We start from the raw sequence: 24,913 nt of genomic DNA, 5'->3' as shown, positions 1-24,913 counted from the left end.
ATGCACAATCCCCAGCTCAAGGAGATGCAGGCCCACACCCACAAAGAATGAGAACCACCAAAGAAAGTGGTGCTCATTCTTTTGAAGGTTGTGGGTGTGCATCTTCTTTGACTAGGAAATCATGCATTTTCGCTGCTGGATGTGAGTGTTACTTTGTTTTTTAAAGTAATTTTTATTTCATTTTAATATAAAATGAAATAAACTGAAATAAGTTTATTTCATTTTATTTATTTTTAGATTATTAAAAAAACAGCAGTAATTTGCTGTATTTGTAACATAAATTGGTGTTTCATTTTTTAATAATTCTAAGTGTTATTACCATGTTAGTCCCTATTGCAAAGTACAGAGATTAACAATTCATCAATTCTCTTAAGCTCAAGTATTTATACTTGAAACTGATATTCAAACACAAACATATGCAGTAATTTGTAAAGAAAATATAACACAAATAATACTAAATGATATGAAATACAAGATAATGGCAAACTCCTTTACAACCAAAATACATTCTCAAAAATGCCACATGTTAATATGAGTTATAATGAAAATAAAATGAGCAAAATGACTAGTACTTGCACTTTGTGCAAATATATCATTAAATGACTAGTTATCTTAAATAAGTATAAATGCTTTAAACATATGAAGTATGGTAAAATAGTTTACAAAACTTCAAATTGATTAGAATTATACCACTAAAAAATCAAGAATTTGTTAATATAAATAATCAAAATACACAAGATCAATACATAACCATAAAACTATGGGTAATTTTTTGTGCAGTTAGTGTGTCACAAATGATGACAATTTTTACCTATATTTTGACTTACAGCTGAGTAAACAGAACATTATCTTGTAGTCATTCAGGAAATGGCACATTGTAGTATTTTTGTTTATCTTTTATTCATAAAAGCGAATATGTAGAGGATGTTTAACATGAAGGTATCACAAGCTGTACATGTCAGAATCATATAAATTTTTAATGAAATTGGATTTCTTTCCTGATGCAGTCTGTGAGCACTAGATGCTCACAGGTTATATACAGCCAATCTGGCAGTTCTGTATGTCTTGTGAGAGTTTCTAGAAATATTTCAGCCAGTTATACAATTGATATATGGAGTACAATGATCACACAAGCATCAGGTGCTTTTAGTATTATAATCATTATGTTATAAAGACTAAAATACAATAAATTATTATGTTATAAACAGTAAAATAATAAAACATATAAACAGTAAAGAATTCAACTCAGGAAATACATCTGTCTGTTGCTCTCATAGCATAAGTGCTGTATTACTATTAATCTTGCCGAATATAAGTAAATGATATTTTGTTACAAAGCATTAACCAGGTAGAAATTTATTTTCAATGTAGGTTTTTTTTTTTTTTTTCACGTATTCTTTGTTCAGATGTCATAATAAGAATAAAATGAAACTTTCTGGATACCAAAATTTATAAAAAAATAAAAACTTAGAGGAGAAATAACAAAATACTACAAGTATTCAATATTTTAGAGGGGGGGGGGAAACTGATGATGCTACTCATCTTCAAATTGAACAGAAGTTCCCCCACACCCCAATATACAAATTTTCATAAAAATAAAAAAAACTTACATAGCAGCTAGTAGGTTAAAGGAACTCAATTATTTATAATTTAGTATTGCTTGCTATTTCAGATAGTTTAAATAACAAAATATTTTGATATTGGACAAGAAGAACCTTTGAGCAATTCATAATAATGATGACAAAGAATCAGGCAGTGGGAAAAAAGTTATAATTTGGTGTGGGGGGGGGGGTATAATTTAATCTAATTCCAACAGATGAAATTATGTACCATTACTAGATGAGTCAAGTAATAAAATAGATTTAAAAGAATCTTTGGTTAATTAATAAAGCTGTTTGACTAGTAAATATATATATATATAACAATACTAATATTTGGAGTGTAACTGGCACTGTTCTAACTATTCATATATATATATATATATCAAAAAGAAGTGTTTGATTAGTTAAATAAATAAATTTGATTAAAGTAAATATATGAAATAAATCTGTTTAACAAGAAAAATATTGTAAATAATATGTGCTGCTAGGCCACTGCATGACTAGAATTCATTTTTACCTGAGGAAACATATTTAAAAAAAAAAAAAAAAATCAGCCTAATTATACAGTAGACTCTCAATTTTCCGGGATAGATGATAAAATAAAAATCCCAGACAATCGATTTCCCGGTTAATGCAAAAACACAATAAGTCCCCGACATACGTTCCGGGACTTCTTACGTAAGTCAAGTTTTATGTAACTAGGGAATAACTAATAAAATATTGCTCCTATATCCGTGATATGCCAAAATTACAAAAACCACATAATATTCTCAGAAGAATGAAGGAAAGATAGTTATATGTTTTTAATTAATTCAATAAAAAACTTTATTTGTGGACAGCAGTGAAGTTTCTGGAGTGACACATAAGAAAAGAAAACATTCAAGGAAGAAATTGTACAGTAAAAACATATGTATTTCATAGCCTTGGTTATCAGTTGACTTCATTGGTTGACTTCATCCCTTCACTGCTTCTCATATTCTTCCTTTATTGTCAACAGCGAACACAATCACTGATTGTGTTCACTGTTCACACTGACAAATCTAAATTCCCCACGATACTTGTTCATTTTGATCATTTTCAAACATCCTTATTTTAATTTTCTGATCCGAATCGATCGCTTTTTTTTTTTTTTTGGATAGATTTACTAGTACCACTCTCACTTATTCTCTTAGTCAGCACCATGATAACGGTCAAAATGAAATTAGGTAAAGAATTTCACAGGGTTAAGGCAAAAACTTACTATTATTATCCCACGCAAGCTCATCTTTCTGGAGGTCACTACCATAAAACAATTTGCACATTCCGGGTTATTGGGCTTTTCTGTTACTGCAATTCATTATAAAAGGGTAGTAAACTCGATCGTATTGCATTTGTGATAATACCGATAGCTGGAATTCTGTGGGATTTTACATTATTATGGTGAAACATATGTCCCCTTCACTGAAATCTTCAGCCATATAAAAAAAAATCTAAATAAATTTTAAAAATCTTTTCTTCATTCCTATTTTTAAGCTTGTGACTTCAAATCCCACTTCTGCAATTTGTGCGTGCCGTGATCATCTTTATTGATTGCTTATTATTATTATTATCCTGTTTAAAATTTTACAATTCTAAAAAAGAAAAAAAAAAATGAGTGAAAAAAATTAACATAAGTCAGGACTTACCACAATACAGTATATCCAAAAATGTTCAGCAACCTATGTAAAAAATATGGCGATAGATAAAAAACTTACCACGCACTACTCGCGTGTCCAATACGATGCTGCCCTTTATTTTTTACAATGTCGATTTTAAATCTAATAGCTTCCCTTTATTTTTTAGTGTCACATATGGTTTGGTCGCCAACATTATAATGGTTCATTAGAGATTTAACGGATGCACCATTTTCAGACTTTGAATAATTTCAAGTTTTTGTTTAATTGAAAGTGCAACTCGTTTGCATTTACCCATCATTTTCGTGATTTATAAACAAAAAAAAAAATTGTTACCCCTGACAATAAATAACGAAACAAAATTTTTCTCTTTGTGGTGCGACGAAACAGAACAATAGAAGCGACGCACTAAAACAGATTAAACATTTCTTCTCTCTCTTTTTTTTTTTTTTTTTTTTTTGAGCATCGGGTGTGAAGACAGTGGGGGTTGCAAGAAAATTTTTTTTACTGGTGCTGCATAAGCCTCGGGTTTCCTCGCACCATGTGGCTAATAATAATAATAATAATCTCCCAATGACGACTTTATAACGCCCTGCTTGTCGCTTATTTACGACTTGCAAAACATCTGTTTATACCTATTCTAGTTATTGCTTGAATTTTATGATTTCTGGTTGATTTTTTTTTTTTAAGACTCTTGAAGTGTCCCGGTTAAACCGATCCTGGTAAATGGAGAGTCTGATGTATGTCTAACTGTTAATTTGAATGCAATTAAATAAGATAAAGCAGAGCCATTATCTACTTCAATGTTAATTTTTCCAGTCCATTTTTTAAAATTGAAACAACGAACAGAAAATGTTATAAATACGCTGTGCATCGTACATAAGAGAAGAATTTCTTATTAAGTAAATGCTATACACTATAACTGTTATCAATCTACAGTAGAAGGAGGTGGAGATAATAAAAACAAATGGTGACAGGAAAATAAACACTGGCAGAGATATTTTTACAGTAATCCTCCAGATTATGGTTTTCTCACAGAGCTGCAAAGGCATCAGTAAATTCCAGACCTACTGAAAGACTTTTCATAAAGAAACAGAGTTACTTCCACTGAATTCTGGCTCTTCAATATTTTACTTTAAGCAAATTAAGAAAGATTTCCTAAGCATTTCATATAATTTAGTCATTTCACAGACAAATCTTATACAACAGGAGCATCACTGCTTATGAAATACAGTCAGTCCTCGTATAACACGTGTTTACACTACATGAATTCGATCATACACGATTTATAAATAGGGGAACGATATCTTATATAACATGAACCGAATTCACTTATGCACGATTCGCCTTTGTGTTTACAAGAAATGGCAGTCGAACGCAGAATTACCCCAACCGAACGCAACACGATAGGAATGAAGAGAAGATTCTGAAAATGTATTTATGTTTTTTATATCAGTGAAGGGGAAACACATTTCACCATAATAATGTAAAAACCAACACAATTCCAGCAGTCGGTATAATCACAAATGCAATTAGATCGAGTTTACTACCAGTTTATAACAGATTCCACTAGCAGAAACGCAACTGGAAATTATTTTTATTGTTTTATAGTAGTAACCCCTAGAAATGTGCTTTAGTAAAATGTGAGGTGTTAATAGTGTATCTCTGCCTTTACGGTGTTATTTATTCAGTTGCTATATGCAAGCAACTTTGTTTATGTGTATCAAGCGTGCCTCCTCGTTTTGTAATTGTGCTTTATTCCCTAAAAATGAGTAAAATACTTAAAAGGTGTGAAAAGGAAGCGTCCTGGTGAAGACACTGCAGATTCAGAGAGAAAAAGAAAAGCAATATCGATAAACAGAGGTGGACTGAGTCAAAAATTCTTACCCAGGAAAATTTATAGTGGCCTCATACTATGGTTTATGGCCAAAATCACACTGGCCTCCGGCCCACCGGGGTTTCCCCGGTAAGGCTTATGGCTAGTCCGCCTATGTCAATAGAGAAAAAATATGAAATTGTGAAACGCTTTGAGCAAAATGAAAGACCATGTGATATTGCACGTGCTACAGACCTAAATGAGGCAATGCCGAGAATTACAAAGAATGCAGAGATAATAAAAACAACTTTCATAGTAGGAACAACTCAAAGTGTAATTAAAATCCATTAGATTAAGACACAAAGAATTGGAAGAGATGGAACGGCTGTCATCGGTTTGGATAGAAAATCAAACAAAAAACAAGTTTGCTTACGATAGAAGCAAAAGAATTAGCAATATTTTATTACGTAATAGTCGTAATAAAATACTTATGTATTTTATTACGATTATTTATTGTGTTTGGCAATGTTTTGGTTACAAATGTGTGTTCAATCTTGGGTGGTCGGCACCTAACCCTATTTTTCCCACAGGCCTGTTGTTTATATTGCACGAGGGTTTCTAGGAACACAATTATCGTGCTATACGAGGACTGATTGTATGCCTAAAACATTTAAAAATATTAGTCAATGTTTAAAACTAAAACATTTATAAAAATTTTAATATTTCGTAAATGCTTTAAGAATACTTTTAATATATTTTATTTTTTGTTGTCATTTAATTAGCATTAGCATTAGTAGGGCATACGATACAAGAAAGCAAGCTTATGCAGCATCAGCCAAAAAAAAAAGAAACCCTCCCATTTCATCCCTCTATTCGTTCCAATTATAATAAACTAACCTTATTCACAAGTACTTATGTACTTTACACTATCACTCCAAGTACATTTCAAATAAAGCATCCACTTTTATATGAATTGTCTTCAAATTTGTCTAGTATTGCTGCTATCTCTTATCAGTGTTCCCACCAATAGTAGACTGTTTTAATATATGGCAGCACAAAAAAAAGCTTTGAAAATTGAACGAGTGTATCACAATCATTGGCTACTGTTGTCCGATTTTGACTTATGAATTGATGACTAAATTTTTGAGTCTTAACTTTGACTAAAATTTATGAAATTCTCTGGTATTCTGACCCAGAAGTTCATTAAACTGAATTAAGTGATACATAAATAGATGCAGAGGGTATTACTGCTTCAACAAAAAAGTAATGACTTCATTTTTTAACTCTTTCAGGAGCAAACACAAGGTCATGGAATACTTATGTTCAGCTATGCTTCTGAATTTCAAGTACATTTCAAATAATGCATCCTCTTATGTTTGACTTGCCTTGAAATTTTTCTAGTACATGTTGCCACCTCTTATTTATGTACTATATTGGCCAATTTTGGCTTACAAAATCTAAAATTTTCCAGAACTTAGATAAAACTGAATTAAATGATACATAAATAGATATAAAAGATAGCGCTACTTAAAAAAAAAAAAAAAAAAAAAAGTTTTTTTTTTTTTATGATTATTTAAAATTTTTTTAAAAAAATTCTGGTTTCATTTTTGGCAATAATTTTACTTTAATGATGGCTATTAAATTAAAAGAGGAAAAAAATTAGTATTTAAAAGCATTTACGGACAAAGTTTTCATTTTTACAAAACTTTAAAATTTTATGAAGAAACTCATTTTACACAGCCTGTGGAAAACAATTGTAAAGAGCCCAAAATCCACTTAAAATGATTTAAAACAATTTTCAAAGCAACCAAAAAAAATACCAGAAGAGTTAATTATACACACTATATAATCATTTCAAAAGCAACAAACTTTTAAAAATATTCCTTGCCCATAACTGCACCTATTTTGGAATGTTTGGTATTAACATTTAAAAATAATTTATGAAAAATATACCCTTAAATTTGCATAAAGTGTAGTGAGAACAATAAATGTTATCCAATACAAAATCACATTTGTATCTAATGATTTTTCCCCCTACTTCAAAGTGCATTTTGGAATGTACAACTATATAAACTTAACAATAAAGAGATATTTAAAAAAAAAAACTTATATGCACAACATATAAAAAGAAACTTGAAAAGACCTCTCCCCTTCATTCTGATATCTTCTTTTCAATAAATCTTTCTTGCAAATTCATCGGCACTTGCAAGGAATGAATAAGACTATCTTTAGGAAATGTGAGCACAATTCTAGATATCTGTATGATAGTGGAATAATATCATATTGGAATTCATACTATATTACTAATCATTATTTAGATCCCATTAATTTCTTACTTGAACCAACACGACTAACATGCAATCATATATATATATAAAAAAAGCTGCTCTACCATATTCTTCTAATTTTATCATATTTTGTATAAATAGAAAAATCTTGATTTTTTTATTTTTTATTAAGAGTTTGTCTCTATTTACAAAAAAGAATTTAAATGAGGTCTTGAGAGATTCTAGATTTTTTGACTTTACCTACTAAGAAAATAATTAGCATTTATTAATCTATAATTTTTCATAAATTATAATTTATATTTTATAAAATAGAATTAAAGCTCATTAATAATTAAGACACTTTCACCATAATCACTGAAAACTAAAGATTACCAAGGCAATGAAGAAAATTCACCAAATATCAATTCACTGAAAACACAGTTCATCAATAAATAAATCAGAATAAGTAACACAGTAATAATGTTTGTTTTTACTCTAGAACCTGTTATATATGATTCACCAAGAAGACAGAAAAAAATTTTTTATTGAAATATATAATGATTATACAAACATTCTTCACATTCACCTGTGGAAATACACTGCCAACACAGAATATTTCAAAGATGTTTTCAACATATTTTGGAGGAACAAAACATTTTGAGAAGTAATGCAGAATCAGTACTGTACTTTTTCTTTAATCCATTTCGCTGAATGTCAGTATATATAAAATGGCAAAAGTGAAAAAAACATCTGTGATGTCTTAACCATTTGCAGTTTGATTTTTACAACATTTATATATCACTCTCAAAACTCCTAGACTTAATCTGTTTAAATGAATTTATTATTTTTGCAGAAATAGTTATAACAGATGTTGGTTTGGTTTTTTCATTTTATGCAGTTCCTAACAATAAAAATTCCATAAAACTGCAGACTGTATTGAAAGACGTGCCTTTTAAAATACTATCTTGTATTTTCAATGTGAAGAATATTTATATAATTATTATATATTTCAATAAAATATATTTTTTGTCTTCTCGGTGAATCGTATACAACAGGCTCTAGAGTAAAAATAAACATTATTATAATGTGTTACTCGTTCTAATTTATTTATCGGCGTACTGTGTTTTTGGTGAATTGATATTCGGTAATATTGATATTTTCCTAGACTCATAAAAAACACATACTGCAATTATCACTATGTTTATGAGAAATTCTCCTCATTTTCTGTCTTTCACTGGTAGTAATGTTGACAAACTAGTTATCTTCCTTGCAGGTGTTGGCTAATCTTAGCAAGTTTAAGATTTTTCTGTGAGTAGAATTCCCAAAATAACAAGGGGATGACTCAATAAAATGATTGGGGGATTCAGCTCTGGTCTCAGAGGAAAATATGTGGGGGGGGAGAGGTGGGTATTCCCAACTTAAGATGTACCTATCAAAAATATGAAAAAAAAAAAAAAAAAAAAAAAGAAAAAAAAAAAGGTTGTGTTTGTCTTCTGACCCACCATTTCTATTTAATGCCATGTTCCTATTTTTAGTTGCACAAAATGCAATAGAAGTCTGCTTGTATGTTTTTTTGGCAATTCACTGAAGGTTAAGAAAATATCCAGGAAGGGTAATTATTGGCCTTTTCAGTTTCTATGATAAATTTAATTTTATGATGCCTGTTATTCAGAAAGGTGAGGAACCCATCAATTTTTATTATAACCATGTTTTCAGAAGGCTTAGATATCCACAGATTTCTTCAATCTATATTAAATTGTATAGTGTCAAGAGATGAGTTTTAAATGATTATCATAAGTTAATATGCTAAAAGAGGTTACCTATTTTTAGATCATTTTTGGTCACAGATAATGCTAGTAGATCGTAAAGAACCTTCACAGCTGGCACTGGTTATGATCACTGCACTTCCTGCTGTGGAAAAGACTTGGTTTGAATCCTGTTTCAGTGAGAATAACTTTTATCGACTATTTTCACACCATGGCCAAGTTGGTCTCATAGTTTTCTCTTCAGAAAACTCAGGTTTTTTTAATTCTGCAAACAGCAAACTGACTTTATTATTCAATGCTTTGTTTGCCTAAGTTGTGAGATGAAATTTACACAGGAATGTAATCAATGATATGTTCTATTCATTGTCTGTTAAAGTATAAACAAGCTGCTGTAATAATCAATCTTTAAAAATCATGATGAAAGTGCCAAATTACAAAGAGCTGACAATTATTCATGAAAATGTCCAAGATAATAAGTAGATCATAATTAAAGCCAAAACTAAGAAGAAAGGTATGGAATAAGAATGTCTGTGCAGTGCAAGTCAACCATACATTTCCAATCTACATACAAGAAAAAAAAATTAGCTGAATGCATTCTATAATAGCTAATACTCTTTGGCCTTTACAAAATATGAAAAGTAGGACTTTGTCCTTGTGTTTTCATGGCTGGCTAGGTTTAAAACTGGCTACTAAATGCAATGGACTTAAAGCTCAGAGCAGAATAAATGATAGATTAACCTATTGACAATTCCAGCATAACTTGTAGTAGCAAAGTTCAATCCAGTGTAAGCAGCTTGACCATAGCAGCATGCTATTGAACAGTAAGCTTACTTTTCCAGACTCTAAAGAAGAGATTTGACAATAAAATGTTAAAAAAAAAAAAAAAAAAAGTGTCATATCTGTAACAGTAATCACTTGTATTAATATTAGTTCAACTTTTTGATTATATTTTGATTTGCCTTTTATAATCTTATAGAGCTATAATTTTATGCTGCCTGGTTTAATCTCTCAAGACTTCAAATATAGTTCAGAACAGCAATATGAAATTAATGACTACTGGATCACTTGCAGCCTGTATGGTTTTCCAGACAATATTTATGATAAATTGAAAAATCCATTTATTTAGAGTGTGACTATTAGTTATCGATTTTACAGGTTTTCAACAACTTTTTCGTTATGAACAATGTTTTGTTATTCCTTATAAGAAATTCCACATGTTTTCCTTACATATAAAATTTATGGGTTTTCTGCAGACATCTGTGAGGTAAAGGAAGAATGTGGTCCTACTGATTTGTTTCAGCTGAACTTTGGTTTAGAGGCAAACTCCTGATAAAAAAATAAGGATTTTCCATTTACACAAAAATATATTAAATTCTGACTTACAAGTTATTCAGAAGCCAAAGAAGTAATGCTCACAGTTATATACAAACAGACTATATCATACTGTAAAAGGTTACCACTTAAGTTCCACATCTCAATTTACAACGCTCCTGGAAGAGATATGGTAATAAAAAAAAGTCGGAAATAGTCTGGACAGATTGGGATCTATTATTTCCTATGTAATATCCTTTAAATCATATATGATCATCCTACTTTGGCTGTGAAATCATGACCTCCATGAGGACATGAATGATTTCCATGGGAACCAACACATTCAATGACAGGAACATGACCACTATCCCACATGCCTGGGCCACATAATTCACACAGCTTGGCTAAAGTACATGGAATCCTTGGGAGTAATCGAAATTGATGAAGTAAACCTCTGGCCTGGAAAGACATAAATTTGTAATCTATTATTTATGGGGAGGGGAGTAAAAAACATTTAGTTTCTTTCCTCCAGGCTTAAGGTTCTAGAATAATAATATTTGCTTCTAAAATTCATGCTGACCACTAGCCCTATAATAACTACTTAAAATTTCTGAAAATTATTGATTTCCTGCAGTCAGTTTCTATTAATTAGATTACAGAAAATGTCAACTGATCAGAAATTCATCGGATTTACAACTCATACTTAACTGGAATGGAATATACCAACCATAAATGACCAAAACTTTATTAAAATAAATTACAATAAAACATGATAAACTTTTATGTAAAAATAAAATACACTGACAACAGTAGTAGTTAAAAGAAATAAAAATACAGATAGAATTAAAACAGAATTAAAATACTTTAAATTAAAACAGAATTAAAATACTTTAAATTAAAACAGAATTAAAATCCTTTAAATTAAAACATATACAAAATAAACGTGATAAAATAGCACCATAACTTTCAAAGGCAACTGGCTCCTTTATCAACAATGGAGCTTTACTGTCACTTCACATCTTTAAATAACATCACCAGGATCATGGCGACAGACACATGCTACTGTAGGAGCATAGGAATTATCCTCCACACGTGTATGGTGACCGGAAATGACTCAGGGGGAGGGCATGCCAGGCAGAACTGTTCACCCTGTCCAAGAATTACAGTTTCAAAGGGGGTTGGAACATGGATTTCTCTATCTCTATTGATGGTATTATGTTCTGAAGAATAAATCCACAAGCTCTCGAGCCATTTCTGGTCCCGATATCAATGCGAATGATCAACAATGACAGCATTGCCCGGGAGAAGTTCCCCCCAGTGGCCTATTGAAGAATTAGTTATTGAATTTACAATTCTTAAATATGGTATAAAATTGATTATCCATTTTTTATTGGAGGGGAGGAGGTTTACAAGTAATCAATTACAGCAGTTATTCAGTTTCCCTATCACATAGTCAAAGATAATGACTGCTATGCTATCAATATATAAGCAAAACATTGTAGGAAATTCTTCAAATAGGCCTCTGAGGTTGGGTATATTCATATTGTAGTTTTAAATGTTTTCCACCGACCTTATGTAGAAATAAAACACAACGAAAACGAAAACTGGAATCTTGATAACTATGTATTTATAATAAATTATATTTGCCTGTATTTACAATAAATTATATTTAACTTTACAACTAAAATATATAAAATATACATTAAAATATACTGGGTTAAGAACAATAAAACCATAAAATACATTAAAATATACTAAATTAAAAGCGATAAAACCATAGCTTTCGAAGGCTCCTGCCTTCTTCTTCTTCTTCAGCGGTATTTTCTTTGTTCTGCGGTGCATCTTTAAATACCAGCAGGTTCACGGTAATCATCACGTATTCCGTTCTCTTGTGTTATGGAACCGGAAGTGGCTCGGGAATGGGTCATATGGAACCGTTCATCCCTTCTGAGGATAGTAGCCTCGAAGAGGGGGATGGATCCGCAAACTCTCAAGCCACTTGCAGTCCCAGAACTTATGCGCCCGATCGGTGATGATAGCATCGTCCGGGGAGATCTGGTGCTGCTTCTCCCAAAAATGCTCGGCCACGGGGCAATAAGAAATGCGGAGTATGGTAAGTCTGCCGTGTCCGAGCATTTTTGGGAGAAGCAGCACCAGATCTCCCCGGACGATGCTATCATCACCGATCGGGCGCATAAGTTCTGGGACCGCAAGTGGCTCGAGAGTTTGTGGATCTGTTCCACAGTGAACATTAATAGAGATAGAGGAGGATCCATCTCCTCTTCGAGGCTACTATCCTCAGAAGGGATGAACGATTCCATATGACCCATTCCCAAGCCACTTCCGGTTCCATAACACAAGAGAACGGAACACGTGATGATTACCGTGAACCTGCTGGTATTTAAAGATGCACCGCAGAACAAAGAAAATACCGCTGAAGAAGAAGAAGGCAGGAGCCTTCGAAAGCTATGGTTTTATCACTTTTAATTTAGTATATTTTAATGTATTTTATGGTTTTATTGTTCTTAACCCAGTATATTTTAATGTATATTTTATATATTTTAGTTGTAAAGTTAAATATAATTTATTGTAAATACAGGCAAATATAATTTATTATAAATACATAGTTATCAAGATTCCAGTTTTCGTTTTCGTTGTGTTTTATTTCTACATAAGGTTGGTGGAAAACATTTAAAACTACAATATTGTAGGAAAGTTTTTCATAAACTTGAAGGGAGTCTTTATTAAACTTTCTCCATTCAGTTAATTAGTAAAGGGGATATTCACAAGTTTCATAGCATAATTAACTTTTAAGCATTGCCCCTTTCCCATAAAACTTCAAAGCAACCAATTTGAGAAGGATTTTACATAGGATACTACTAAAAAAGAAAGTTTACTAAACAATTACTTTACTGTATGAAGTAGACAGAAGTATAGCAGATCAATGGACACTGCTCTTCATGGACTAATGTTATTAGCGGAGTCCACCAGTGTTCGGTGTTAAGCCCACTGTTGTTTTTTTTTATATTAATCAATGATATTGATGAAGGCATATTAGGCTTAATGTTCAAGTTTGTAGATGATACAAAGGTTGGCAAGGTTAATGGCAGTAGTGAGAGTATGCTACTGTAACTGGATCAGGGCTGGTGCTAGTGTTTGTGGCACCTGAGGCAAAATCTTGTAACAGCACCTAATTCATATCATATCTTAACACGCATATATATGTAGTAGAACATCTAGCAGTGCCTATTTTAGGAGACACCTGTGGCAAGTGCCTCAGGTGTCTCCTAAAATAGGTGGCAATAGCTCTGGTCCTGAACTGGATGCACTGCCTTAGATTTAATATGTTTCTTAACTAAGAGAATACCTCCCCTCCACCCCTTTTGTCCTTCCTGTATCCATTGTGCTAAATGGTACCCAAGGTGTGCGTACCAGGCAAAGTTTGGCTCTCTAAATTAAGTACTATTTATCCTTCATATATGTGGTAAACTTTTGTATACCCAACTATCAAATATGGAAGTTTTATGGAATATCTCATCCAGTTTTAATCCATTTATGAATTCATATATATGCAATATCTACATGCAGTACTTTGTCAATGTTAAACTTCAACTGCCATTTCTCACCTTATCTGCCTAATTTTTCTATATTTTGTTGCAGCAGCAGCTTACCTTCATTAATGTCTAAGTCTGCATATGATGCAAAGGTTGGCAGGTTGGTTAATGACACTAATGGAAAAAGCCTCATCAATATCACTGATAAATACAGAAAACAACAATGGGCCTAGCACCGAACGCTGTGGGCCTCCACTAATGACATTAGTCCACAAAGAGAGGTGTCCACTGATAAACACCCTGTCTTCTTAGGCTGAACCATCCATTTATCCATAGCAGTAACCAGGTGCTTTTTTTATGTTTAACTTCAACAATTTCTCTTCCACTTTCCTCTCAAGTTATCACAAATTTGTTCAGCTCCCTGTTAGAGTTTGATAAATTTCTGACATCCCCTTCCCTAAAGAACTCCTCATGTGCGAATGTAGATGCAAAATACGGATTTAGCCCATCAGCAGCCAGAGCAAGGTCACCAACAATTAAACCTTTGGCATCAAAGTGGACCAATGTGATTCAATGTAAAGTGGACCAATGTAAAGACATCTTCACTGCTTTTCTTGATATTCTTTACCAGAGACTTTTTGTAATCTGCCTTGCCTTACCTAAACTCCTTTGTAACTTGATTACAGACTAGTTTATATCTACCATGGGCTTCTGTATCATCTGATAATTTATATGTATCCCATGCATTTTTCTTTTCTGCAACAGGTCACATTAGTTTATCTGATATCTATTTAGGTCTAAGCCATAAATATTTCTTAGTTGGTATGAAAGCCTAATGGCTTCTATGATTATTTCCTTAATGCTTCCTATTTAGAATTTGTTGATGATAACATCACCAGTTGGTCTCACTGAGAGACCACTATAGTTGCCTTATGAAAGCAAAAAATCCTTCCCTTCACCCTTGATAGTAGTTACTTTAACTAAATCCCATATCAACACACTGTGATCACTGCCACCTAGTGGTTCTTTCATCTGCAGGTTCTTAATGCATGAAGATTCACTGCTGGTAATCAGATCAAGAGTATTGCTCTCTCTCTCTCTCTCTCTCTCTCTCTCTCTCTCTCTTGTTGCCTAACATGCTGTTGTACAAAACAGCCTTCCAATAAATCCACAAAATCTTGCTGGTGTGTCAGTGACCATTCCACAAGTTCCAGTGAATATCTGGAAAGTAAAAATCCCCCATTTTAAGACATTCTGATTTACTTGCCCACTCTATTTTTCTGAACAGTTGTTCATTGTACTCATCACAGGCATTCGGTAGATAACACACTCCTATTCTTTTTTGTTTTCCCAGTGTAGTGCAATGTTGAGTCACACCAAGCTGCGCCTCCGTAGCCAGGTGGGAAGGAGCAGCAGTGCGTAGCACACGCTTCTTGATTAGACCGGGGTTCGAGCCCGTCACCACCAAATACGGAGGATGCGGAAAGGTCAGGGAATGACCACCGCATATCCCGGAGCAATATGGCCTTAGTTGCTAATGCTCCTAAAAACCAAATAACAAACAACAAACAAACACACCAAGCTGACTCAACATTGCACTGGCCACCCACGTCAACTGGATGCACTGCCTTAGATTTTATGTGCCTTTTAACTAAGAGCATAATTCCTCCCCCTTCCTATTGTGTTTATCCTTTCTGCATACATTGTACTCCACATGTTCAAATTCTGCATTCCTTATATCTGAGTGACTCCACGTCTCTGATATTCCCACAATGTCTGCATTTGATTACCTGACCAGAACTTCAAATTCATCAAATTTATTTACTATGCTTCTAGCATTGGTGTACATGTAAGTATACATGCATTTGTTCTTACTCTTAATTACCATAACACAGTCTATGTATTTTCTTGTTCTATGGTACCAACAGCAGGCCTTGAAATCCCTGGTACCTTGCTTTCTGGGCTGCTGCATGTTCGAATAGAAGCAGTGCAAGGATCCCTTTCACTTCTGCCAACAGTAGCTGCAGGCAGAAGTGATCCCTTTCACTTCTGCCTGTAGCTACTGTTAATCTATTAGTCTGTGTACCACTCCCCAAGCTAGCATATGGCTGATCCACCTAACACTGCCTTGACAGCATTAGCAAATTCACCTTCTATTTAAGTGCATCCCATCCCTGTAGAAGCAGTTTCTCCTGTCAACAAGCACAGACTACACTGAGATAGGCCTGACATAGCTGAGTGGTTAGGAGCGAGAATGCTTAGCATGCGTTCCTTGAGTGGACCGGGGTTCAAGCCCGTGACTACTAAATACAATAGATATTTGTATTGACGATTTATTGTAAACTCTACTGACTTGGTTGTCATGCCGGAGCATAAACAGAAAATTAAAATTAAAATTAAAGATTCCATCCCAAGACACTTGCACAATCACTACAGGGCCAAATTGATTCACAAGGCTGTTATCGTGTCTGGGCAGAATTGTAGACACTTTCAAATTTAACTCTAACTCACAACTTGCTTCTTGTCCACCAAATGGTCTTTCTACTTTTCTTCCACCTTGATGATCTTGATAAACAACCTCCCACCATTGCAACTACACTCCATTCGCCTTCTGTGGTCTTCCATCAAAAGGATGTCAGAAGGATTTTAATCAATCTTGTTGCTAAGAGAGCTCCAGTTCCTGGTATTTCTCCACGTTATTAAAACTTGTGCTCCTGAATTTACTTCTGTTCTGTGTCGCCTTTTCTCACTTCCTTATTCCAAGGTGTTTTCTCATATCCAGCCTAAAAAGGGTTACAAATCCTTCCCATCCAATTATTGTCTTACTGAACTTACTTCTACTCTTTTTAAAGTAATGGAGAAATCGATTAACCACCAACTCTTAAACTATCTAGATATCTTCCATCTGATCAACAATGGCCAACCAGTATGGATTCCATCAGTGTTGATACACTGGTGATATTCTGGCTTATGTTACCCATCTATGGACAAATTCAATGGAAAAGTTTGGCGAAACTCAAGCAGTTGTTCTTGACATTTCAAAGGCTTTTTAATTGTGTTTGGCAAAAAAGACTTCTAAATAAGCTTCTGTATTGTGGTTTTCCAACTGTTGTTTTTAGTTGAGTGTCCAGTTTTCTTTCTGACCGCTCACTGCAGGTGATGGTAGATGGCATTCTGTCTTCTAACTTCTCCACTAATGCTGGTGTTTCCAAGGTTCAGTTCTTTCTTCCACTCTTTTCTTCTTGTATATTAATGGTCTTCCACTGACCAGAAATCCTATCCAAGTTTTGCTGATGATAGCACATTGTATTCCACCTTCCAGTATGATATGAACCACTACCAATTCCTTAAATGCTGCTCTCCATGTAATTCTTCAGTGGGGCAAAGATAATTTAGTTGATTTCAATCCTTCTAAAACTCAGTCTTGTCTTATACCTTGCAAAAAGAATTCTTCTGTTCCTATGTTTATTTTCAATGACACTCTGGGCAACGTCATATATCTCTAATGGTGTTTGGTTGTTTGTTTGTTATTTGGAGCAGTAGCAACTAAGGCCATATTGCTCGGGGAATATGCTGTGGTCATTCCCTGACCTTTCCGCATCCTCCGTATTTGGTGGTGACGGGCTCGAACCCCAAGTCTAATCAAGAAGCGTGTGCTATGCACTGCTGCTCCTTCCCACCTGGCTAGGAAGGTGCCTATATCTCTAATGGGGATTACCCTGACTTCTAATTTCTCTTGGCATAAGCACATTACAAATATTGCTTCCTCTGCATCTAAAAAACTGGGTTCTCTCTCTCTCTCTCTCTCTCTCTCTCTCTCTCTCTCTCTCTCTCTCTCTCTCTCTCCAAAGCAGTATGAATAAGTGCTGCAACCAGTCAATATCCTTTTACTGTCCAACTTCAAATTTACAGAACCAACTTTTCTTCTTCCTCATTTATTCATTCAACTTCTTTTTTTCTGGAACAATCTTTCTCCATACGTATTTCCTGAAAATGACAAGCTATAGGAGTTCAAGTTTAATGTCTTGATATCTTCTTTCGCCATCTCAACCTTCAACCCATGCACTGTACTGAGTATTATAGGTTCCAATACCTCATGTTTTGGGTTTTCATAAAAAAAAAAATATATATATATACATTAGTTTGTTTGTTTGGAATAGCTATGGTCCTGGAGTGAGACTGAGTTTGTATGCTACCACAAAAAAGGGCACAGCCAATTTTTAGTTACAAGAGAAATAGTACAAAGAAATTGTAAAATCTTCTGGCTTCAGCCATTTAGAGTATAAACAGACAGTTATTTATTTTGGGTATTCTCAGACAGCATAGTATACACTCAGGGAAAAAGTCACAGATTGAAAAATATTCAAAAATTGGTAGTGATCTTCCCCTGCAAAACTTATAATCAGTTTTGCATGCAAAGATGTGTATAACTCACATGAAGTGTGATTAAAAAGTTAGGGAGCTGGCTTTATATCTCAAAATTGCAGTATTGTAGCAAGTTATGACTTTTCACATGTTTGGTGGCTCACGTAGACAAAGTAACAGATGAGCCACTCATTAATCTGCAATTGGTTCGAATTAGTGCACATTAAACAGAAAATGTTTTGATGCATTTTAAAATGAGCGATTTTACTGGGCAGTAAATTTGCGTCAAATTTTATTCAAATTACAGAAAATAGGAACAGTAACCTACAAAATATTATAAACAGCTTTCAGAGAAGATGCTATGTGTTGTTTGAAGACTCTTCAATAGTTCACAAAGTTCAGAGAGCTGCTTGTCTGTCAAAGGTGATCCTTGCTCTGGCTGCCCTTCAAAAACCAACCAATTGTTGTTTTTGATTTGACCAGGAGTAACAGAGGTTCAACTATCCACAAAGTTGCTGAAATTGGTGTTTCTTATGGAACATGTCAATCAATTCTTATTACGTGTCTAACATCCTCAACAATGATTATAGAGGGTGTTCTTGCATGTCAGTATATTTTTCAATATGTTGCTGCCAACCCACTCTTTGTTTCTTCCATCATTATTAGTGATGAATCATGGGTGTATGGGGGTGTATGGCTATAACTTGGAAACAGTAGTACATCCTTTCAATGGAAGGCCCACTTTCTCCAAGGTCCAAAAAAGACAATACTGATTAAATGTGAAGATCATGCTTGTATTTTATGACTCATAGGGCATTATTCATTATTAATTGTCTCACATGGTCAAGGAGGTTATATCAAAGGAGATCTATATCAATTTGATGAATTTCATTATTTCCCAAATATCAGTCCAGTCCCTGAACCTTCTTGATCAAACCTTGTATATTTTAAATTTTAAATAATTAGGTTATTTTTAGTAAAGAGAAAGCAATAATTAGGAATTCCAACATTTTAATTCATATGCAGATATAATTACTTGTAGCAAATATAATGTGTGCGTAAACGTGCATGCACACACGTTTTTATATACATATTACTTATAACCTACCTTTCGAAGTACTAGCTCTCCATTCATGTGCATTGCAAGGCTGATAAAATGGAAAAGAATTTCATCAGGTTTGAGGTCATGTTCAATTACATCACTTCCATAAATAGCTACAATGGCAACACACAAAAATAAATGAAAGTAATCAGTCTGATAGTGAGCCCAGCATGACTCCCACATTCTAAGAGCTTCAGATTCAGGAAATTCCCGTTTAAAGCACAATAAAATCCATCGATGGCAGAAAAGCAGTTCTAAGGCATTATAATTTTGCTTAAGATGTATGTAGAAAGTTGGAGTCATTAGCTTCAACAGTTCTCGCAGATAACTCTGGAAATTAAATGAATTAATATTTCAGTCCAACAAACAGCATACACATATATACAGGGTGATTCACTACCAGTGTGACAAACTTGCAGGAGGAGAATCACATAGCATTGCAGGGTCCAAAATGCCTTCATTATGCGGTAGAGGACATTGAACGGGAGATCGCGTGAACAGCGATCCCGCTGGAAGTCAGCATTTGCGAACTGTTTCTGTTGAAGAAACCAAGTAGCAAAAGTCCTCCGGAGTGGATAATCCGCAGGCTCCAATGATTGGACGTGCTGCAGATGGTATGAACTCATTTGGTTTGTTGACAGTATCCTCCATACAGTGGATTGGGAAATACCCAATTGTTGGCCTATTGCTCGAGTACTCGTACTCGGATTGCCTTCTGCAAGACGTAGGACATTCTCCTCATTGTCTGGTGTCCTTGTCGTTCGCTCTCGATTCATGGTACCTCTCGTGAAACAACCAGTCTCACGTAACCTTCTGTGCACATGTGCGAAAATCGTATGATGAGGAGCACGCCTGTGCGGGAAACATTCCTGGTACTAGCGCAGAGCGGCACGCCCATTACAGTCTGCAGCTCCATACGCGAGGTGCATGTCGGCCAGTTCAACATTTGAATACTCGTCCATCCTACTGCCTTGGGAACCGGTTCGCAAATGCTGACTTCCAGCGGGATCGCTGTTCACGCGACCTCCTGTTCAACGTCCTCTACCGCATGACGAAGGCATTTCGGACCCTGCAATGCTATGTGATTCCGATTCGTCTTTGTGCCCCCTACACCTCCTGCAAGTTTGTCGCACTGGTAGTGAATCACCCTGTATGTATATATATATAAACATAAATAAAATAGTAAAAAAAAAAAATATATATATATATATATATATATATATATATATTCTTGTTTATACTGAGGCCTGACCACCAGGTAAGTGAAGTTTACAATAAATCATCAATACAAATGTTAATCATATCTAAGAGTCATGGGCTTGGAACCCGGTTACTGACAAAGAGTGCAATAGCACTCTTGTCAGGAGCAAGAGTGCTACTGCACTCTCGCTCTTGACCACCCGGCTACATCATAAAAATTAACATAAAAAGATTATAATAGTACATGATGAAAAGCCTAATGATGGTGGGGAGATTATGAGGTTGACTCTATAAATGTTCCTGCAATGATTAACCTACTTTCAGGCAATTATCAGATACAGGGTTGGTTGGTTGGTTGTTGGGTTTTATTGGCACATTAGCAACTAAGGCTATAATGCGCCAAAACCAGGTGATACATAAAAAATTTAAATTTCACTGACCTAATTACTTAGGTCACCATGTCAAGATATAAAATAACAAAGGTATAAAATGTAGAAAAGATAAATCAATAAAGAAATAACAATAACATGTAAATTTTAAATACAAGTAAAAACTTTTATTGATTTAAAATAGCTAAAAACAGCAAATACATGGTCATTGTCGGATAAAATCTGACTGAGTGAATAAGGTTCAGTCAGATGATTAAAAGCGGTAAAACGGATATTGCTAAAATCTGGACAGTCAATTAAAATGTGTCTGATTGTTAAAATTGTGCCACAGGACTCACACATAGGAGGATCATCAGCCCTCAGCAAAAACGAATGAGTCAAATGACTATGTCCTATGAGGGTCCGGGCAAGAACAACTTCCTCCTTACGATTGCTGTGCAGACTAGACTGCCACGGTTCAATTACAGGCTTTATAAGATATAATTTATTCGTAGTCTGTCTATTCCACGAATCCTGCCATTGGGAGTATATCTTTTGATGTATTATTTGCCTGTAGTCTGTATAGGGGACTGACAGGTGGCGATTATTATTGGGAATTGCTGATTTGGACAGGATCCAGCCAATGAAGTACACTGTCTCTGGTCGAATGTATACCAGGGACCCGTAATCTAATCTGGATCGTACAAGCGCACGGTAAATGCATAGTAGGGTGCATCGATCTGCACCCCAAGATGTAGAGGAGAGAGAGAGAGAGAGAGAGCGCAGAATATTCAGACCTCTTGTGCACTTTGTGCAGAGTTGACGGATGTGATCCAGAAAAGTCAGCATTATAATTCTATCCCAAGAATTTTGTGTCCGCTGCTACTGGAATAGCATTTTGTACGAACCTTAATTCAGGTTCAGGATGAAGATTACGCTTACGACAAAAGTGTAGGCATACAGTCTTCTCCGGCAAGAACCTGAAGCCATTAGCAAGTGCCCAAGAATTAAGGCAATCAATGGCTTTTTGCAGTTGTCTTTCAATAACCCTCATGTTGCATGACTGACAAAATATGCTAAAGTCATCAACATAGAGGGCACTGTTTACAGTTCGAGGAAGCTGTTCTGTGATGGAATTTACTTTGAAGGCGAAAAGCGTGACACTTAATACTGATCCTTGTGGTACTCCCTCCTCTTGGCTGAAGGAACGAGAGAGTGAGGATCCCAGACGAACTTGGAAAGATTGATTGGTTGAAAAGTTTTTAATAAAAATGGGGAGATGCCCTCTAAGACCAAGGCTATGCAAATCTTTTAGGATTCCAAATCTCCAAGTTGTGTCATATGCTTTCTCCATGTCAAAGAATACGGACACTAAATGTTCACGTTTTAGGAAAGCATCCCGGATGGATGTTTCCAGTCTAATAAGATGGTCCAAAGTGGACCGGTTCCTTCGTAAGCCGCACTGGATGTTGGAGAGAAGGTCATTTGATTCTAAATACCAGATTAAAGGAAAATTAACCATTCTCTCCAGGATTTTGCACAGACAGCTAGTCAGAGCAATAGGACGATAATTAGTAGTGACTTTTCGATCCTTTCCTGGCTTAGCAAAGACAAGAACGATTGTCTTGCGCCAGGAATCCGGAAACTGCTCTTCAATAAAGATTCTGTTATATAGAAGGAGCAGATAATCCATAGATTTTGGTGAAAGATGCTTAATCATTTCATAATGGATGCCATCTAGTTCAACAGCACTTGCTTTGGAAAGAGTGAGGGCTCTTTTCAGTTCCTGTATAGTGAATGCCCCGTTGTAGGGATAAAGGCTCTTAGACTTAAAATAAAGAGTCTGTTTTTCAATTTTATGTTTCAGGACCAGGAACTCTGGGGAATACGAAGATGTTGCAGAGATGTTAGAGAATGTTTCCCCAAGAGAATTGGCTATTGCAGTTGGATCTGCAATAGTGCATCCATTATAATCTAGGATTGAAGAAGGGTGGGATGTATATTTTCCCTTCATTTTATCCCAGACCAACTTAGTACTAGTGGACTGAGTAATTGATGAAGTAAAACGGATCCACAATTCCTTTTGACTCTGACGGCAGATGTAGTGTGCTTTGGCTCGTGCACGTTTGAAGGCTATAAGGTTGGTCGTGGTAGGATATCTGTGGAATATTCCCCACGCTTTGTTTTGAGCCTTTTTTGCTGCTGTGCATTGTGAATTCCACCAAGGTTTGGGAAATGGTGGAAACCGGGCAGATGTTTTTGGAACAGCATTCACAGCTGCTTGGACGATAATTTCTGTGATGTACGTTACTGCATCATTGATAGGCTCCTGACTGACGGTACTGAGGTCAAAATTTGCTTGATGTTGGAAGGCAGTCCAGTCAGCCTGATCAATCTTCCACTGTGTAACGAGGTTATCACAGGGACGTGATCACTTCCGTATGGGTTCTCCTCCACTTCCCAAGTGAGTGAAGGGAGCAGAGAAGGGGAGCAGACAGAGAGATCAATGGCAGAAAACGTACAGGTAGGCATGTGGAAGAAGGTATTTGTTCCAGTATTTAGAAGGGAAAGATCATTGTCATTTAGCATACGCTCTATGACTCGTCCCCTTCCATTGATGTTAGCACTTCCCCACAGGGTGTTATGTCCATTAAAATCCCCGAGAAGTAAGAAAGGGGGAGGCAACTGCATTACATGATCATCAAGGTCTTCCTGGGAGATGTCAGTCCCAGGTGGCAAATAAATAGAGCAAACAGTTAATAAAAATCCCACTGTAAGGCAAATTGCAACAGCCTCTATGCTAGTTGTAATTAGCAAGGGCTGAACTGGGGTCTGGTTGCCCACAAGGATAGCCACTCCTCCATGAGCAGGACCATCCCCAATTCTGTCCTTACGAAAAAATGTTATGTTATGCATGGTGGGGTTATCATTTGCCTTTAGATAAGTCTCCTGCAAGCAAAAGTAAACTGGCTCATGCTTTTGCAGGAGGGCCTTGATGTCATCTGTATTTTGCCGGAATCCACGACAATTCCATTGTAGGAATTTAGCCATTATTTTGGCTTGGTGGGTCCATCAGGCGGCTTCCGAGGTGCTGAGGGCTTACTTTTGTCAGTCTTGGATTTATCGTTTTTGGGGAAGAATGGACGCTGTCCCGTGTCCATTTCTTCCTCTGCAAAGAGTTCCAAGACTGATTCATCTGGTACCTCCTTGTTCTCTACATCCATTGTTTCTGTTATTACTGGAGGCTCTTTACCACTTGGTTTTGGTAGTGGTGGAGCACTAGGAGGTACGGATATAGGAGTGGCAGCTGACTGTGTTTTTTTGGTGGGCTTTTGTGAACTCAATAAATAGCGTGCAATCGGGGTGAATGACTCTCTTGGTGGTATAGTCATCTCAGTTTGTGTACCGATAGTGCACTTAGCAGAAACCTTCTGGGCATATGAAGGTTTCCCACTATTTATTGGTTGGATACGTTTTCTGGCTCTGGGTAGGAGATATTCAGCTCTGTTTTCAGTTTTTGGATTTCTTTTTCATCCTTCCACCGCTGGCATACTCTAGAGTAGGCGGGGTGCTCTCCTTGGCAATTGACACAGACTGGTTTTGGAGCTGAACATTCCTTGCTCATGTGGTCTTTAACACCACATCGAGCACAGGTAGGGTTACCACGACAAGATGTTTGTGAGTGGCCTTATTTTTGGCATCTAAAACACCGCAGTGGGTTTGGGATATAAATCCTCACTGGGCAGTTTAGATAGCCTGCCTTGATGGAACTTGGAGGCTGTGGGGTGTTAAACGTGAGGATAAGAACTCAGGTAGGGACGAGATTCCCATCATTTCTCATTGATATTCTTTTGACAGCCGTCACTCCTTGTTCTTTCAATTCAGAGCAGATCTCTTCTTCAGAAACATGA

General features: G+C 35.4%; 1 protein-coding gene across 1 annotated transcript in view; it reads right to left on the bottom strand.

Moving 5' to 3' along the window:
• Nucleotides 1-10,686: 10,686 nt before the first annotated feature.
• TBC1D16 (TBC1 domain family member 16) overlaps nucleotides 10,687-24,913 on the bottom strand; it is a 272,554-nt gene continuing 258,327 nt past the window's right edge. Inside the window, exons 12-13 of the mRNA XM_090382977.1 lie at nucleotides 19,441-19,764; nucleotides 10,687-10,872 (exon numbers count right to left, since the gene is read on the bottom strand). Coding sequence (XP_090239103.1) covers nucleotides 10,687-10,872; nucleotides 19,441-19,764 — 510 coding nt within the window. The remainder of the gene's footprint in view (nucleotides 10,873-19,440; nucleotides 19,765-24,913) is intronic.

The sequence above is a fragment of the Mastigoproctus giganteus genome, chromosome 10 (assembly GCF_048544385.1).
Source record: "Mastigoproctus giganteus isolate SK-2022 chromosome 10, ASM4854438v1, whole genome shotgun sequence".
NCBI lineage: Eukaryota > Metazoa > Arthropoda > Arachnida > Uropygi > Thelyphonidae > Mastigoproctus > Mastigoproctus giganteus.
Note: the sequence above shows the minus strand (reverse complement) of the source record. Positions and strands in the feature narration are given on the sequence as shown.